This window comes from Zingiber officinale, chromosome 8B (genome assembly GCF_018446385.1).
Source record: "Zingiber officinale cultivar Zhangliang chromosome 8B, Zo_v1.1, whole genome shotgun sequence".
Taxonomy (NCBI): Eukaryota; Viridiplantae; Streptophyta; class Magnoliopsida; order Zingiberales; family Zingiberaceae; genus Zingiber; species Zingiber officinale.
In genome coordinates this window covers 31,492,188-31,511,768 of record NC_056001.1, presented here as the reverse complement: position 1 = coordinate 31,511,768, position 19,581 = coordinate 31,492,188, and the positions used below count along the sequence as shown (strand labels likewise).

The 19,581-nt window shown below is 35.7% G+C and overlaps 1 protein-coding gene across 1 annotated transcript; it reads left to right on the top strand.

Moving 5' to 3' along the window:
• The first annotated feature begins 4,445 nt into the window (after positions 1–4,445).
• Positions 4,446–8,435, top strand: LOC122014568 (receptor-like serine/threonine-protein kinase SD1-8). Its single transcript, XM_042570839.1, has 8 exons — positions 4,446–4,646; positions 5,208–6,386; positions 6,580–6,699; positions 6,816–6,955; positions 7,041–7,251; positions 7,378–7,615; positions 7,695–7,845; positions 7,929–8,435. The coding sequence occupies exons 1-8, from the start codon at positions 4,454–4,456 to the stop codon at positions 8,160–8,162; spliced, it is 2,466 nt and encodes an 821-aa protein (XP_042426773.1). The 5' UTR covers positions 4,446–4,453; the 3' UTR covers positions 8,163–8,435.
• The last annotated feature ends 11,146 nt before the right edge of the window (positions 8,436–19,581 follow it).

Genomic DNA, 19,581 nt, shown 5'->3' with positions numbered 1-19,581 from the left:
TGGTGGCCGAACCTTTTCATCCTAGAAGAAGTTTTGATGGCCGAAACTTGCAAGGAAGAAGGTGTTTGGTGGTTTCTCATCTCGGAAGATCGTTGCCCACACAACGTCCGAGGTTAGAAGAGGAATACGGTAGAAGATCAAGAGGTTTTTCTAAAAGGTATAACTAGTATTTTTTCTTTCCGCATCATACTAGTTATTTTTGAAAATAATACTAAATACAAGAGGCATACGATTCTAGAGTTTCGAATTTGTTTTCGATATAGTGTTCTTTTGTTTTTCTTTTCCTTGTGATTTGATTGTTCTTTTCAGTTAACCTAAAGTTATTTTAGGAAATTAAATATTAGCTTTCCATAAAAGGTTTTGTCTAGTCGGTGGTGGTTGCTCCCATATCCAAGAAGGTCATGTGCCTCGCCACGTCAGTACTGGGAACCAATTATGGAAATTAATATTTAATGGAATTAATAACTTAAGGTGACTTGGGTCGAACGTGTTAAGTTCCGCAGGAGATCCAAGTCAAAACCTAAAAGAACAAATATATTAAGTTTTGGATCAAACGTGTTAAGTTCCGCATGCGATCCAAAATCTAATTTAAAAGAACACATGGTAGCTAGGAAAAGGTTCAGACCTTTGTACAAAATTTTTGTACAGTGGAACCTCTAGGTTTTCCGAGTAGCAACCAACAATTAGATGTTCCAAAGAGATTTTTAAAGTCGAGTTTGGATTCTTAGCTATTAATTTGGGTGCTGAATATTTGACCCTAACCCAAGCAAGTTTATCCCAGGGCTTTCATTTTTCTTCCTTCGCTTTGTATTTTGGTTTTAAGGACTTCTATCAAATTGACTCATTTCGCTTTAATATGTTTCAGAATTTGGCTCTCTTTGGCACACTATTGTTCTTGGAACTGGAGACCTTCGGACCTTTCCAAAGCGGCACAAGGTGGTCACTTGGACAAAAGTCAGCTGAGCAATGTGTAAAACAAATTGTGTTTGTTTAAGCATCATGATACCACCATGTTGGCGTGATTTCCCACCTGCAGTGGAGAATAAGAACAATTTCATCATTGATTATCTGAGTGTAGTTTTGTTTCTGTTGTACCTTGTTTATTAGAGTTGCCTTGAGAAACCACATTAAACTACTTGATCAGAATATGGAGGATTAAGATGCAGAATATAGAAAAATAAAAGTCCATGGCTGCATATATCAAGAGAGAGGTCCGTCATCATTTATCTCCATTCTCTTAGAAAATTGCATGGGCCTAATAACTTTTCTTTTTTGTTAAAATTTGTTTGAAAGCGGAGAGTTCTCAAATAAATCTAATAACTTTGAGTGATTGGTAAGGATGTTGGATATGTATATGTGAGAAAAAAGAGTTCTTTAATGAATCCAAACTTACGTGTTGCTTAAGTATTTTTACCTTAAGCTTTTTGATCTTTCACCGATCTATGTTTGTTTTCTTTGATACACAGGTTTGTTCTGCCTTGGTGCAACTTATAGAAGTTCGACCATCATTCCTAGAGGTATGTAAAAAAAATTATTTGGGAAGATGTTGTGGAATTCTAAAATAGTAGCATCAACATTTCTACTAGCATAACCATGACATGGTAGCACATAGTGAAATGTGGATGTTGATTATATAAGATATTGTACATTAAGCCATGAATTTGTTCTGCTTTTTTGGTTTATTAGTTATGTTGTGTTGTTTGTTGATTTAAAGCTAAGTAAATTGTCTTGATTCCTACTTCAGAATCTCAGAGTTTATAGAATCCACTAGAGATATTGTTGTTGTTCCATTTTTGTGGGTCATCAAGACTAACTTACACTTTGTCTTGAATCTTTCATGTGCAGTGCCTTTTCAGATATTTTGAAGGTGAATGGAGGTATTAAAAAATCCAGCTAAATAGCTCGGGTATGGATGATTACAGGAGCAACAACTACATGCTATGTGGCGCTACATCCGAACCTCATGGGAGTGACTGGGAAGTACTTCGACGAAGAACTATTAAGAAGACTTTGGGATTTAAGTGAGAAGATGGTTAAAGTCAATGAGTAAAGAACATTCAAGTCAAGAGGATAAGTAGCATCTATAAAGATCCTTTAAGTTCATGCAATAAGATGTAAACGATAGAAGTAGTTTTCAGTGTCTCCTAATTAAAATTTCTTTGTATGCAAGTAATTATGCTTGTTATAAAGTGTATGGATGATAATTTATATATTTATCTTGGTTATTTATTTAATAATATGTCATTGATTGAAGTAGATTCATTTTCATTTATCTTTTATTTGTCTTTGGTATTAAAAGATAATAGTTTAAAACCTCATGGATAATGCTTTTTTATGTGTTGTGAAACTGTTGTCTTTGCTAAAGAGGACAACGCTTTTTATGCGTTGTCTTTAAAAAAGACAACATTTTTTATGCGTTGTCTTTAAAAAAGACAACGCTTTTTATGCATTGTCTTTGTAAAAAACAACAATGCTTTTAAAGCGTTGTCTTTTCTACAAACGACAACGCTTTTAAAGCGTTGTCTTTGAGCAGACTTTTAACAACAGTGCTTTTAACAATGCTTTTAAAGTATTGTCTATTAGTTTTTTTCTTGTAGTGCGAGCCAGACAGAGTATTTAAGAACACTCGGCACTTGATGGCGTTTCTGTATTGGTGCAGCAACGTAACGTTCCAAAATTTTTGGAGATGATCCTCTTGGTCCTTGCTACCATCATATTCTCCAATAGCTGGGGGCTTGTACCCCTTCGGTAGCTTCTTCTCGAGTACCCTTAGAGAGAAGGAAACTTGCTCCTCAAGCATCTCCCTCAGCTCCTCCCGAAGGACTATAGCTTTCCCCTTCTTCGAATCTCTGACTAAGGAACTCTCGACCGTGAAGGCCTGATGTTGCTCTTTCTTGTGGTAATACTTTGGGCAGGGGTCGCGATAGAAAGGTTGGGGGGAAATCCTCAGGCTGTTTTCTTTTAGACCCCCTATCTAAAACGTAGGTCTGGTTTTTTAAAATGGCGGGCATCTTGTGCGGTTGTGAAGCGGTGGTATGCCTTTCTGAAGCCGCTTGTCTCTTGGCTTCCTTAAACAGCTTGTACTATCCGGTTGTCATGGTGATGTTGATCTTGCCGATGTCCTCCATCGTCATGTTTCAGAACAGGTGAAGGAGATTTCCACAGACGACGTTAAATTGATCTTGTCCGAAATCTGAGTCAGATGAAAACTGGCTGAGATGGTGCTGGTGTTGACGGAGAGGTGACTTGGGCACACCTAGCGTATGTGCACCGGAAAAATGAACTCTAATGTGGTACTCCTGGACAGTGGTAACGAGATCGGCGATACTTTGGCTCTACGCTATTCAGACAACCACACGGAACGTTAGAGACCAGAAATCAGGGAAAAAGTCCACGGCATAGGCTCTTCGACGGTAGTACTTTTCTCCCAAAAGAACAGTATACAAAGGAAAAAAAAATATAGAAGATGAGTGCGAATATGTGCGTACTTGCCTAAGAAAGAGGACCTCCCTTTTTATATGATGTTGCATACCTTCAGAGTCTGCATGTTGTTAGTGAATGTCGGGTCTCAGGGCCTGTCGGGTGAGAGAAGGTGTACGGTGGCCTCCTATTGATGGAAGGAAGGTTTCATTCGTAGGCAATAACATACCATTGGAATATTTCCTGACGTATGGTAGTTATTCTCTGACAAGAGATTATGATTCCCTGACATTGTTTGTCGCTTAGCGCTTTCTATCCTGTCTTGGTTTAGCTACGGACAGCTAGGGATGACCGTTCGGCCGGATGTGCCACCTGACTTGAGTCTTGATGAGGGGAACGAGCTGCGGCGAGGAATCCCCGTCTTTCATGCTTGGATCGCTGAAGGGCCGATCGGGAGTTGTCTTACTGAAAGTACCAAACCTGCCTATGTGACTTGAGCTGAGGAAGCCCGATCAGTTGGGACAGGTCTGGCACTACTCCAGGCTGCGTTTTATGTCTCAGATCTGGGACCCTGTTCTGTCTGTACCTGACCAAGAATCATGCGGCTTGTGACATGATGCGGTCTGACTCCTTTTTTCTCCTAACTGTTAATTGTCACGTCCCTTGACTTCTGACCGCCACGCCCCCTTGACTTTAGATTATCCTTGACTGTTACGTTTCCTTAACTTTTGATTGTTTGATTTTATCAGACTCTACTTTTATGCACCGTATCAGACACTATTGTAATAAGAAAGGTCTATAGATTAAGGATGAGACTTTAAAGAAAGATGAAATTCAATTCAATCTATGATATATTCACAAGTTAGTCAGAGTGATTGACTAGTTTAAACTATGCTATACCACTCTTGTTAACTAACCTTAGACTTCAAGTCATATCAACTGTAATTTCCATTGCAGGTTCTGTTTAACTTTTTTCCACTCTGGCTTTCATTATCTTTCTTCGTATGTTTATGATCTCTGACCAAGTCAGAAGATGATTACTTTAATGAGGAGATCCACTCTGAATAAAAGGAGCGTTCTTGTTCTACTTTCTATAGCCAGAAATTGCAGCTCTCTTCCTATTTGTGTGGAAAAGGGAATAAAAATCAGAGAGAGAATGTTCATCGGCAGGGTTTGGATTGTGCTTACAATTTTTGTAGGAGTTAGGACAGCTCTTGGTCAGACAGGTAAGGATGAAATCTATAACTTGAGAGATTTCTTGCTCGAACAAATTCGGCAGTAGAAGTTTGTTTGTGGTCTTTAACATGTTTAAGTTTTTGCTCGAGAGTTTTCGATATAAACTCTTTCAGAGTTTTCATCAAAACCTGCCAACTTTCTCCGCTCCTCTTCTGTTCTATTGGTTTTGCTGTGTCGATAATCAATTTTGGAGGCAGCTTAGATTCCAATCGAAAGAGCTTGAACTTAAAACTAACAAGATTTGTGCCATTTCTGAAAGAAAGAAATCAGTAGAATTTAGTCTCTTCACCTTTTCTGAGTAAGAAAAAGAAACCAGTTGCGTTGACAAAATGCATAGGATAATACACTACTGTGTGACAAAACAAATGAAAGTCAACTACTCCACCCTTTGTGTGGGTCAGTTGTACAGATGATAACAAAAGGGAAAATCCAACAACTCAGACCATGTTATCTGATCCAAGCATTAAGCTTTTTGTTAGATCTCATGAAGGTTTGACTGACGATTAAGATATTTGTTTGGAGTAACTTTTTGTTCTAACAATTCATGGCAGACACACTGGATCCTGGCAAATCTTTGGTGGATGGCCAAACCTTAACCTCTGCAAGAGAAATCTTTGAGCTGGGATTCATCGCACCGAGCAATTCGAGCAACAAATACTTGGGAATATGGTTCAAGGAAATCTTTGACCACCCTATCGTATGGGTGGCCAACAGAAACATCCCTCTCAACACCTCCACAGGACTGTTGAGTCTCACTGCAACTGGGGATTTGTTACTGTTAGATCAAGCTGCAAATGCTACTGTTTGGTCGACGGGCACATCGAATGCTAGCAGCTACCCTTCACTCAGGCTCTGGGATTCAGGAAATCTCATCTTGACCGACAACATGTCGGGTAATATCTTGTGGCAAAGTTTTGATCATCCTGGCAATACTTTTTTGCCCGGCATGAAGATTGGAGTGGACATCAGAGCCCAGCTCAATAGGAATCTCACAGCATGGAAGAGTGTGTCTGATCCTTCTCCCGGGGAGTACACCTTTGGCTTGGAAACTCGCGGAATACCTGAAGCCTATACATGGCAAGGAACCTCTCCGATCTTTCGAACAGGACCATGGGATGGCCAACGTTGGAGCGGCCGTCCTGATATGGCCTCAAACAATGTTTTTAAGTTTCAGTTTGTCGATGTCAAAGATGAGATATACTACACATTTGAAGGCCTGGACAAGAATTTCCTAGGCCGAGCAGTTATCAATGAAAGTGGACAATTGCAAAGATTCGTTTGGTCGAATTCGAGCAACCGATGGGACCTTTATTGGTCGGTTCCCTCGGATCCTTGTGATGATTACGCCATTTGTGGAGCAAATGGGAATTGCACAACCAACTATTCGCCTATATGCCAATGCTTGCAGGGTTTCAAACCCAAGTCACCTAAAGACTGGAACCTTAGAGAGTATGCAGATGGTTGTGTGAGGATGACACCTCTGAATTGTTCATCAGATGGTTTTTTGCATCTGCAAAATGTGAAGCTGCCTATCACTCTCAATGCCAGCGCAGCGAGCAACATGACACTCGACGAGTGCCGAGATTTGTGCTCGAGGGACTGTTCTTGCATGGCGTTTGCTATGATCAGAGGTAACATGTGCGTCACTTGGCCTGCTGATCTGATGGATATTAGGTCGTTCGCGCAAGGAGGCAATGATCTATACATTCGGCTTGCAGCTTCTGAATTAGGTAAATTCCTCTTTGCATCACGAAATCTCAGTTTACAAGATAAGCGAAGTTCAGTTACACATCTGGCTCGACTGTCTTTGATCATGCTCAAGCTTTTTCTTGTTCTTTCTTAAGTATTTCGACTAGAAAACTATAGTATTTTGTAGAATGAGTGTAGTATTGGCAGATTTTCTAATATCAACTTCCTCTGCAGATTCACTAAGTGGTTCAGGAAAAAAGAAATCACTGGCAATGATAGTCATTATTCCAGTGTTGAGTTTCCTTTTGCTTCTATTTGTCGGTTTATTCTTATGGTTGAAGAGAAGCAAGCTCGGTATGTTAACTACGCTTGAATCCACTTGTTTGCCATATTTTCGATCTTGTTCATATGTACATACAACAACCACTAAATGTAGAGAATGAATTTATTTCTCAAAAATTTTGAACCAGTTAAAGTAGTAAACTCCTCCACTTCAAAAGAAACAGAGCCGGAGTTGCCTTTATATGGAATGCATTCAATAAGAACTGCCACTAATGGATTATCGAGAGACAATATAATTGGAATTGGTGGATTTGGCCTTATTTACAAGGTGAATACCTCGTATATTTATGTATTTGTAAGTTGACATATACATTCAATGTTATTGAGACATTAACCTTCGCCGGGACTATCAGGGTAAGCTAGAAGATGGACAGGAGGTTGCTGTGAAAAGATTGTCTAAAGATTCTGCACAAGGTATAGATGAGTTCAAAACTGAAGCTTTAATCATTACCAAACTACAACATCGGAACCTTGTTCGTCTACTGGGTTGCTGCATTGAGGACGAGGAACGAATGTTGATTTACGAGTACATGCCCAATAAAAGCCTAGATACTTTCATATTCGGTTCGTCCTGAAACTATGATTATTCTATATGTTGGTTTAAGAGTACATGCCAAATATTTTGACACAAGTTTAAGAGAATTTTGGTTTTTTCTTCTCAATGACTAATCCAGATTGAACATTCAACAGATGAAAGTAAGAGTACATTACTGAATTGGACAACGCGCTTTGACATCATACTAGGAATTGCTCGAGGCCTCCTTTACCTTCATCAAGATTCTCGATTAAAAATCATTCATAGAGACTTGAAGGCGAGTAATATTCTCCTCGATCATGATTTAAACCCAAAAATTTCAGACTTTGGGATAGCAAAGACTTTCTGTGTGGGACAAACCGAAGGAAGCACAAATAGAGTCATTGGCACATGGTATACACCATTCAATTGCTATTGATGATAAAATATCATTCAATTTAGTTTAATAAGCTAATGTTTGCGACATATACAGCGGTTATATGTCTCCGGAATATGCAATGGGAGGACATTTTTCAGAAAAATCAGATGTTTACAGCTTTGGGGTCTTGCTGTTGGAGATCTTGAGTGGTAAAAGAAGCACTAGTATTTTTCAAGCAGATCAACCGAAAAATCTATTAGGACAGGTTGAGTAACTCTATACATCTTTCTCAAGATTGTCATAAGTTATCGAAAGTTGAACTTCGTATAAAAATTTAAATACTTGTAGGCATGGAAGCTATGGACAGAAGGTAGATGCTCAGAACTTCTTGTTGAATCAAGTGGAGATTCTTATACCATGTCTAAAGCATTAAGGTTCTTTCAAGTTGGTCTATTGTGCGTACAAGAAGGGAGCGAAGACAGACCATCAATGTCAGAAGTAGTTTTGATGCTAAGCAGCAACTCAGTCACGCTGCATCAGCCTAATCGTCCTGGGATTTACGTCGCCAAGTCTTGCATGTAAGGAGTTTGCCTTTCTAACGAGTACACTAAAACTGTACCGGAGGGGCGATCAAGCTGAAGTGATCCTTATATTGATCAAAGTTCTATCTGTAGGTTGCTTAATTAAGTTTTTTTTTTTTTTGGTATATTTGTGATCCATATATCGAAATGTCTTTTGCATATAGGTATATAGTTTCTAGTGTTGTCAAAATGACCCCTCCATGATATGTTTCTACACTATGCAACATCTTGATGATTTATGCATGCTCAACGAGTTAGCTAGCCTATATTATCAGACAGGCCAAGGCATAGAGAATGCCATGTAAGATTTTGTTCATAGACAAACAAAGTAAGCTAAAGTTAGTCCTTGTTGGACGCAGATTGAGACTAGTTTTTTATTATCAAAATCAAACTTGTCTACTAATTATCAATCATTTATCAACCAATCTAATCAACTTGTTGGACCTCCTAGACTTGCCCAACATTTTTATCACAATAAGATAGATTAATTTATCTTAATGTTTGATTTGATTGGTATGATTGACTCACCTAATCTAACCATTTAATCTATATGTTTGACTTGCCTAACAAACATCAAAATATATTGATCCTCTTATGAGATTAGTAACCTCAAGCCTATAGATTGCTCTTCATATATCCACCCATATACTTGTCTAGACATTATCATAGATATAGGGGTTAGATCTTCTGTTGATATATAATAGCATAAATATAGTATGCACCAGAAGTATCATTAAATCAATATCCATGTTCTCGAGATCACTATGACCAAAGACAATATACAACAACATTAATACATGCTTTAGGATTGTCATGCTGCTAGGATTTTTTATTACAATATACCAGTTGCACAAATTCAATAAGATTGATAAAATAAAGTGATATTTTATTATCAATAAAGTTTAATTTCACTGTATAGTGACTGCAAAAACCATCGATGCTGATCCTAAGTTTAGATGAAAAAGATTATGGGGTTACATTAGGTTATTAGTCGGTATTAATAAATGAATTCATCGAACTATTATATTAATGCTTGTTTTTTGAAAGAAATATATTATAGGATCGAACTGTAACTTCTTGAAAAAGAACAATACCTCTTCATGATAATTTGAGTGTAATATTAAATATGTAAGAGTGGATAAAAATAAATATTATAGGAATGCTGATTATCTTAAATTTAAAATATTAAACATATGAATACTCACAAGTAAAGACATGGTGGTAATAGGTACGATAATTAAAAAATAATAATATTTTATATTTGTAAGAAACAAAATGGATAGAAGAAAAAATAAAGATGATAGAGAACTTAAATTTTAAATTTTATGTTATACTACATAGGAAGAAATAAAATTTATTATAGATAGTTCGTTAAAAAAATGAAATAGTAAAAAAAATTAGGAAGGGGATTGTATTATAACTCTCAAAATAGTGAGATTAAAAGAAACTATTAGTGTAATTAGTATATGTTAGGACCAAAAGAATTTGCATACCTCCACAATGGTATGATATTGTTCAATTTGGACCTAAACCCTCATGGATTTAATTTTGGGCTTTACCCAAAAGACCTCATACTAATAGAGATACTTTTTTAAATCCATGATTTTTTTCATGTATTTTCAATGTGAGACTTTGAATGTATTCCAACAATCCTCCTCTCAAACGAAGGACTACCAATACTGTTATGGTCCGGACCTTCTATAAGCATCTAGTCACTCTTGACCTACTTGGGACTCCCCTCAACTTCATTCAATACTACCCCATATGATATCAGGTTTGGATCATGGCTTTGATACGTACTTCTTTCAGCAGTTAGTCCAATAAAGAGCAACTTGACTCTTATACCACTTGTTATGACCAAAAGAATTCACATATCTCCACAATTATGATAATTTTAGCATAATGAAAATACCTAGATTATCTATCTATGTATCACTAACTAATCACTAAATTTAAAAATAATCCTTAGTTACCCTATCTTCCAAATAAATTGCCAAAATCTCAACTTGACATTTTTTTTACTTCTAACCTAATTGTGTCAATTTAATTAGGTCCAAATCTTCAATTTATGGTACATTTTACTCTTCCAAAGAGTAAACATTTAAACCTTCATTTTCAAGGTATAACATTACCTTGAAAATACTCTAAAGTGTCAACTTCACCAAGGTTGTGTTAACTACCCTTCCAACTAGAGTTAACATTCTCTGAACTCATTTAGGCGTAGAGAACGCACTCTTAGGAACCTAAAACCTATTGGTGCTCTTTGAGTGCTCTAGGTACTCATTTGGGATAACTTCCCTTAATACCTTTCTAATAATCTTCTTAGGTTTCTTAGAAGCCTTGGTCACACTAGACTCCTCACAATCAACTCTAGGGATAACTTCCCTTGTGACTTTCTTGTTGGCGCAGGGAGCACCAGACGATCAAACCTGTGTTTTGATAATGGAAAAGGGTTCAAAGTTAAGTTATCTTGTTATCTAACAAGTGTGATTGAGTTTGCAGGAAAGTCCTAAGTTGTTTTAGGTAAAAGTTCTAGTGGATTCTAGGCAGGTTGAAAGTCCTAGCTGCGGTTAGGCAACGAAGTCCTAATCTAGGGGACTAGGCAAAGTCTTGGTAGGTCGAGAATTTTATGCGAAATCCTAGAGTCGAGGACTCTAGGTGAAAATCCTGGGGGTTGCAAACACCAGGTGGAAGACTGGGCAGGTTATGAATCGGACATTTAGCATGAAGTTCTGAAGTCTTAGACACTAAGCAAAAGTTCAGACAGTATGGAGGACTGGTCTAGCAAAAGGTAATTTCTCTTGAGAGGAGTAAGTGAGGATGTGTTCCCCGAAGAGAAATTACCTTTTGTACTTTTGTATTTGCCGATTCTGTCAAGATCCTGAGTAGGCAGAACACTCAGAAGGTGGAACTCAGCCTTACCATTTACTATAAAATCGTTGTGTTGCTTCTTAGTCCATCGATGCTCCTCAAGTTTTTTTCCTTCTTCACTTTTGGGCATATCAAAACAATACTTAATTATTAGTAAAATATTGAAATCGATTTTAAAGTATACCTCCATTCAACGTCTCCAAAACACGAACTCTCCCTCGAATACTGGTGGGTAGATGCAAGCTCCGACCATTTCTTGTGCTTTGATCGGCGGTTAGTCTTTTTGAAGTGACCTTGCTCTGATACCAATTGTTGGTCCCGTGGAGGTAGGCAAAAGGGGATGAATTACCCTGCAAATAAAAATGAACTTTCCTCAAACTTTACAGCTTTATTAACACTAACACTTACATAAAAAGAAATAGTAAGTAAACTAAAGACAACGACACAAAAGGAATGACTTGGTTTGCAATCAGAGGATTGCTAATCCAAGGCAATTAGAACTCACTGTCAAAGTCTCCTTTAGGCGGAAAAGCCTCTTACAGTGTTGACAACTTAAACAGTAGTAGAACAGATAAAGGAATTGTTTACAAATGTTATTCTTCAACTATTAGGATCAAGGTTGTATTTGTAGCCCTGATTGAGGTGCCTGAAAGGGTTCTAGATGCCTAGACCTGGATATAATTTTATCCTCGTTGCAACATAACGCGCCACATCGCGTTTTGATAAAGTTTCTAGTCTAGGCACCCGGAAGGGTTCCAAGCGCCTTAACCAGGTCGACACAGCCCCTGCTGGGCGAGGCACCCAAGGGACTCCATGACCCAAAAGTCAACCTATTGTTGACTTTTTGGTCAGAGTCATCCGCTCCAATTCCGCTCACTTGGGTGATCGAAGAGGTCACACCTCTGGATTCCGCTCACAAGAATGAAACTTCACAACAACTCGCACAAGACCACACTATATCACTTGAGCACTTGGAGACTCTAATTAGGGTTAATCACCACTAATTTCGTCAACCATAGGCAAGCACCGAGCTCTATTAAATAGAGTTCGGGAAGAAAACACTAAGTTGTTTTCACATCACCAGTCGACTGGTAAAAACACCAGTCGACTGCTCCTAAATGGAATTCGACTGTTACAGACCAACGGCTTGTTAACAACCGACTGATGAAAACACCAGTCGACTGATCAACATGGGTTGAGCGAACAGATGTATTCCCTTCACTATCAGTCGACTGTTGAAAATACTAGTTGACTGCTATAGTAATGCTACAGTAAAACCTGAAACCTAGGGTTTTACCTTGAGTGCAATCTCTCATGCACTTGTCCTTGTCCGCACAACCTAAACCTAGCCTTCTAGCCTTCTCCATCAACATCGTGTCCCTCAGATGCCTCCCAATCCTTCACGCCTTATCTTCTGGAGCTTCCATCAACCTTGTCATTGTTGTCGGGTCTTCCTTTACCAAGAGGTCGCACCTCTTGGACTTCATCCATTGCTAATCCTACATGCTTGGATTTACACCGCTAAGACTCACCCTTGAACTTTCCTCCTTTGCCAAGATCATACTTGGACTTTCCTTATTGTACTTGTATCCTACATACTCAAAATATATATCAAATATAATAATAAATCTAACTTAAATCTTTGCCCAAATATTAAAACTTAAGGTACTCAGATTGCTCCAACATTCTTGACATCCATCTGTTTTAGGACCCTCGACGGTCGGCTAGAGAGAGATGAATATCCCTGCAAAACAAAGCGAACCTTCCTCGAACTTTTACGACTTAATAAGAGTTAACACTTGCATAAAAATAATTAAGAAACTAAAAAAAATGAGGCACAAAGAAATTACTTGGTTATAACCGGGGAGGTTGTTAATCTAAGGAAGTTGAAAGTGCACTAAAAAAATTCTCTTTCAAGCGGAGAAGCCTCTTACAACGTTGATGGCTCACAATAACAAGGCTGGAATCAAGTAGAATCAATTACAAGTATTCTCAAGTGTTCTGTCTAGGCTTCTGGGACTAGAGTTGTATTTATAACCCTGGTCGGGGTGCCTAGAAGGGTTCTAAGCGCCTGGAGGGGATAAATCTTTATCCCCGTTGCAATAGATCATGTTTGATGTGATCCGAACAAAAATCCTAGTCCGAGAGTCCGGGCACCCGAACCAAGAAAATCATTATTTTGTTGACTTTTGATCCCGGTCTTCTGCTCCAGTTTCGCTCGCCTTGGTCAATCTTCCGCTCCGGCTTCTCGTCCCTCAGAAGCGTCACGCGCCTCCTTCTCGTCCGCCCGTGTACTCTTCCGCAGCACCTTATCCCTCGGACGCAACGAGCCCGTCGGCTCTCTCTTGTGTCGTCCTTCTCGCTAGCTGCGTCTTTCACTCAACTTCTTGTGCTCCTAAGTTCCTGCACACTTAAACACAGGGGTTAAAAACCAACATGACGTAACCTGACTTGATTGATCACATCAAAACTATCTTGGGGTATTAACAATCTCCCCATTTTTTATGTAAGCAAACCCAAGTTAAGTTAGAGTAAAACATAAACAAGTAGCAATTATAATTTTTGTAAAAAATTACAAGTACAAAAATTAAGTACAAAATTTAAAAATTAAAATTGAACTACTCTCCCCCTAAACTTAATCTTGACTACTCCCTAAACTTAGGTACATTGTTAAATATCAAATCTCTAAAAGCTGATTGCACTAATAATCTCCCTCTATTTTGATGTTTGACAATTTTCTTATATTAGGTATTTGGTCTTTAGGGTTTTATACCAAAATTGGGAGTAAAAATATTTTTCACTTAAGGTTACTCTCCTCCTTTGACACGCATTAAAAGGATTACCTACGATTCCCTTGATTTTGCACTAATAATTTTAATAATACTTGAGAAATCTTTATTAAAACATTTATTTTTAAATATTAATTTAAAAATATAACTTTTGAAAATGTAGTTGAAAAATATAATAATTTGTAAAAAGTTTTTAAACACAGTTTTAAATAATTTTAAAAATTAACTTTGAAAGAATTTTAAAAACTATGTTTGCTCTTTCAATTAGGACTCCCTCTCAATCTGACACTTTCTTAGAACCTTGTTAATCACAAGGAATACATCCATGTGTCCCAGAGGTTGATCCAAATTAAAAGAATGACTAAAGTATTCTTTAAAATATTTTTAAAAAAATTTCAAGGAAAATATTTTCAGAAGTTTACAAAAGCATTTTAAAAAAAAGATTTGAGAAACATGGGTTTCAAACTTTTTCAAAAATATATTTTAAACTTTTTAAAGAATTTTTAAATATATATATATCATCTTTCAATCAGAACTCCTCCTCAACCTGACATATCCTTAGGAAACCTTATTAATCATAAGAATAACTACCTATATGTCTAAGGGTTGTTCTAAATCAAATGATCAATTAAAATATATTTTTCAAAACATAAAATTTTAAAAGATTTTCAAGTGTGTTTAAAGATTTTTCAAATATTTTTCAAAAATATTTTTAAGAAAATATTTCTAGATTCTTCAAAGAGTTTCCAAAGATTTAAAAAGAATTCTAAAATTTTTATTTTTTAAAAAAAATCTAAAAAAATTTAAAGTATTTTCTTGAATTTTCAAAAGCACCTCCCCTTAACCTGACACACTCTGGTTATCCTTGTTAACTATTAAAAAATAATCTATCTAACTATTTAGGGGACTGAGTTCTAGTGTTGGCCTTGAGATGTAGATTTCTAAGTACTTGTCAACAATCAATATTATTTTCCAAGTATATAGATTTTTCAAAATTTATATATAAATACACTCAATTAATCATGAAATTTATTAAATCATTATTATGTTAAATCAATATTTTGAAAATAATTTTTAAAAAATTATCTATGAATTTTGAAAACTTTTTCAAAATATTTTTAATTTAATAATCCTTATCATCTTTATCCATTCTAAGTGTTTCAGCATAATCAATCAGCAGGGCGGAGGCAAGGGGGCGCGAGGGGGTACTAAACACCCCCTTCTCTTGGAAATTTCACCAGTATACCTTACTTGCTCTTTATTCGTACCCCCTACCTCAGTTCCAGGTCGGTGTGGAAGCGGAAGTGATGACGAGCTCTCAGATGACCTACGTTCCGGTGAGGCCTTCGGCGATGTTTTCTGGATCTAAGAAAATGCGCATGCACTGCCTCATCGAGGAGGAGGGCATCGTGCTGATGCTAGGGATCTTCGACGCCCTCTTCTCTGGCATCCGACAAAGCTCTAGATTCAAGGCTTGATTTGTCTCCGGATGCATCATCTCCGCTTCCCACCTCGACATGCCCAGACCTCATCATGCCCAGACATCGGTCTCACATATGCTTTCGCCCTTCCCTTGCTTCGATTCTTTTTTTTCTTCCTTTTATGAGTTGCAATTTTCTCTTCGATGTATGCCTTTGTTTGTAATTTCTGTTCAGATTTTGGTATTTTAGGACTTTGGAGATGGCCGATGTTGCTCGAGCGATTTGCACCGTGACTCCTAACATTGTGTTCATTGTTGATGCTGGTAATCACCTTTACGCCTCATTTTATCTGCATTTTGAAACCCTTTAGTAACAGGTAAAATAAATATGATTGATCTATGGTAAAGAACAACAATAATGATTTATGTTGAAGCTGGCATTTGTTTGAAAACTATTAAATTGTAGTATCTTTTCCCTCCATGTTTTTGCGAGAGAGATTCGGGGAACTATTTAGTTGAAAATTTGGCTCGTTTTGTCAGTGTTTTGATCCGAACTCTGGGTCTGAGATATGAAATTTTTCTCTATATTATCATTTTTTTCTACTTTTTAGACTGGAATCCTAATTTTTCTATTTGAGTTGTCACAAATCTGATGGAATTGAGTATATTTTACTTATTTATCTGATTGAGCTTTGTTTGCATTTGATTTAACTAGTTTCACAAGCTTATTCTTTCCTTTTTCTTTTTTTAATACTAGTTTTTTTGTTGCCCTGAGGAACATGACCTGAACTTTTCCCATTCTATGAAAGCAAATGATTTGTCTCATAAAAATTGAAAATTGGCCACGATTAATGCTTGTTTTGTTAAATTATTGTTACATATGATGATTTGTAGAAGCCCTATAAATCAACATGACCAAAAGATTATGATGGCAATCCGCATGAATATCTACTATTCTACCTATTGATCTAGAACATATTGTGTACCTTACTCAAATTCATTAACATCTTAACTATCTTTTTAATTTTTGAATTTGCTTCTCAATTTTGATCTGACCCAATTTAAGTTGTGATTACCTTTTCAACAAAAAATTTATTATGTTTTGGATGAACATTTCTTTAGCTGCCAAATGGAAATGAATCCTAGTTGACTACGTGGCAGGTTTTCTGAAGCTACACTATATTAAATTTTTATCTAGCATCTCATTAAATTTTTGTCTAGATCCGCCACTGTCAATCAGGGTACCCTTACAGGTTTTGTGAGATGTTTTATCAGTTTTATCTGATTTAAAATTTAAGTTTGAATCTAAGAATTGATTTGCACTTGAGTTAGACTAAAGTTTGATAGTTAGTTAGTTAAATATCCATTTCAATAATCGACTTTCAGACTATGGCGAGACACAAGGCCTTCTTAGTGTTGAATATGTGTGAATGGAGAAGAGGTAGAAGAGGATAGAAGTTCCATTGTGAATGAGACTTTAGTCCCACATTGAGAGTTTCTTGGCATATTGGTTGGTTTATATTGATTCACATGCTTTGATGATGTGAACAAATGTATGGGGAGAGGCTATCTCTCACTCGTGGGTGTGCAGGGGATGCAAATCCATGGCCCAGATTGCACTAAAACATGTTGACTCGTGTGCGGGCATGACCTGCGCGTGTCGAATGCCGAACCGGTTGGGGTAAAATTTGCCCAAGTGGAACAACTAACATTTTACCACGTAAACCTTTTGCTGCTGTGTGTAACGCATTAAATTCGAGATTAATGTACAATCAAAACGGTCAAAGTGAAACGATGGGTGTTTCACTACTTAGCGAATAATGATCATTAAGATCATTAACGCTACTCATTGGTCTGAGCTCCTATATAAGAAGGCTATGATCACAGGCAGAGAACACACGCAGATGCACACAAGCAGAAGCTCTCCACCTTCATTCCCCTTCTCCTCTGTCGTGCAACTCCTGCTCAGCAGAGTGCTCGTGATAGCAATCAGGTGTCACTCAATTCGTCGTGACCATCAGTACTTAGTGGAAATCAATGGTCAACCGTTGTATCCTACGAAACAGACGACCCTAGTAAGTCTTGGAGCATAGCCAGAGGTGGGGCGAATATGTTTCAAGGAAACTGTGACTCTCGCAAGCCTCAGTCCTTTTTCTCGCTCGGCCGACACTATTCATGAACTGAGCTTCTTGGTCGGTTGTTCGCCCGCTCGGGCTCCTCTGCTCATCCAGACACTCGATCGCTCTGCTGTTTGCTCGACCGGCCACCTTCTAGTTTGATCACTATGCCTACTCGAGCTGCTTTGTCCGATCGGTTGCACTATCCAGTCGGTCCACTTGGTCTCTCGTTCGGACTTCTCTGCCAACCACTCGCTCAGTCTGCTCCGAAAGCTGCTGCTCAGCTGATCTACCTGCTCGGTGACTCAATCTGCTCTGCCGCTCTTCGACACGTAGCAGAAACCAGCCCTGCTGGCAGCCTGAGATTATCCGCTTAGGTCATATCAACTATAAGTTGAATTTAATTCAGTATAATTTAAATTTGGCTAATACCCCGTAAATCTCCGACGATAGATTCTTTCTTCCAACACTTAGGTATTGAAGCAACAACCACTTTTAGACAAATTCTTTTAAAGAAATTGAATATTTAATTCTTTTTTCTGAGAACCCTTGATCTAACTAATCAAGTGTCAATCAAACCTAAGTCCCTCATCATTCTAGATTAAGTATGAATAAAATACTATTATGAATAACATGTCATTTATCGATATAAATTAATATTTAATAATACATGTACATGACAAGTATGCATGTGTCAAGCAAGTCAAGCAATTTATAGTTAATTTCTACGGATGCATCAAATTCTTGATTTGATACATTTCATGTGAACCCACAAATGTGTCAACCCACTTTGACACATTTTAATTATTTTAATTATTTCATTCGGTAAGATTTATTAATTAGTTTCATAATTAGTTTTGATTTAATTTTTGAATTTATACTTATTAAAATTTATTAGTTTATTTTGTTGGATTAAGGAAATTAATTTTAAAATTTAATTTTGAATTTATAGCTTTATTATAGTGAGTTAATTTCATATTTTATATTTAAATTATAATTAAAATTTGAACTTTTATCTTCTAAATTTTTAAGATTTGTTTTCAAATTTTTTGTTTTAATTTTGAATTATTATATTCTTAAGATAATTAATCAAATTATACTTAAATTTATTTAATTATTAATTAAAATTTTATCTTGGTTAGTTAAACTATTAGATTAGTTTTATCTTGAATATTGAATTTTTTTAATAATTATATCTGAATTTTTAAGATTTAATTTCAAATTTATTGTATTTGAGTTAGAGTTTATCATTTGATTTGAATTTATCAAACTTTTATTAAATTTATTATTATTATTATTATTAATTTTTGTTTATTTTGTAAAAATTAGTAGATTCTATTTCTTGAGTTTTTATATTTAAATTTAAATTTAAATTTATTGTTCATTGTTTCAATTAAATGGTACATTATTATGATTGATTAGACTCGAATTTTTTACAATTAAATTATAATTATCAATATTTGAATTTTTATTTCCTAAATTTTTAAAATTTAATTTTAAAATTTCAAGACTTAAATTATTTATTATTTTATAATTAAAGGGTACTTTATTATATTTAATTAAATTTGAATTTTTATCATTAACATTTGAATTAATATTTTTAAAATTTGTAGATTTAATTTCTAGATTTTTGAGTTTTAATGTTGAATTTTTAATATTTAAATCTATAAGATTAGAATTTACCTTTTCTTTTGAATTTGTATCTCTAAAATTATCTTGATCATTATTTAATTTAATATTTAATTTTGAATTATTACTAAGTTTGATATATTCAAATTAAGTTTATCTTGTATAGTTGAAATGTTAACTAAATTGGAATTTGAATTATCTTAATCAAATAGATTAAAAATTTTATTAAGATTTCTTATAATCTTATCTAGTTCTAGATTAACTTAGTCATTTCTTAATTAAATATTTCTGATTTTTTAAGTTTGAAGTATGAGTTTATCTTATTATTTATTTCTATTTTTTAAATATTTTTATTAATTAATTTACATTTGTTGAATTATTTAAATCTAAAATTTTTATTTATTAATTAAATTATTATTTAAATTTTCAAAATTATTAATTAATTAAATTATTAATTAAAATTTTCAAAATTATTAATTAAATTTTCAAAATTATTAATTAAATTTTTAGAAATATTTGAAAATTTTAAATCTGACCTAGCATGTAAATTTTTATCAAGTTTATTATAGAAAAATTTTATTTTTTCATGCATAG

Coding starts and splice junctions, on each gene's coding strand:
- LOC122014568 (XM_042570839.1), top strand. CDS start 4,454: ATGATTACTTTAATGAGGAGATCCACTCTGAATAAAAGGAGCGTTCTT. Junction 6,387..6,579: donor GCTTGCAGCTTCTGAATTAG/GTAAATTCCTCT, acceptor CTTCCTCTGCAG/ATTCACTAAGTGGTTCAGGA. Junction 6,700..6,815: donor GTTGAAGAGAAGCAAGCTCG/GTATGTTAACTA, acceptor ATTTTGAACCAG/TTAAAGTAGTAAACTCCTCC.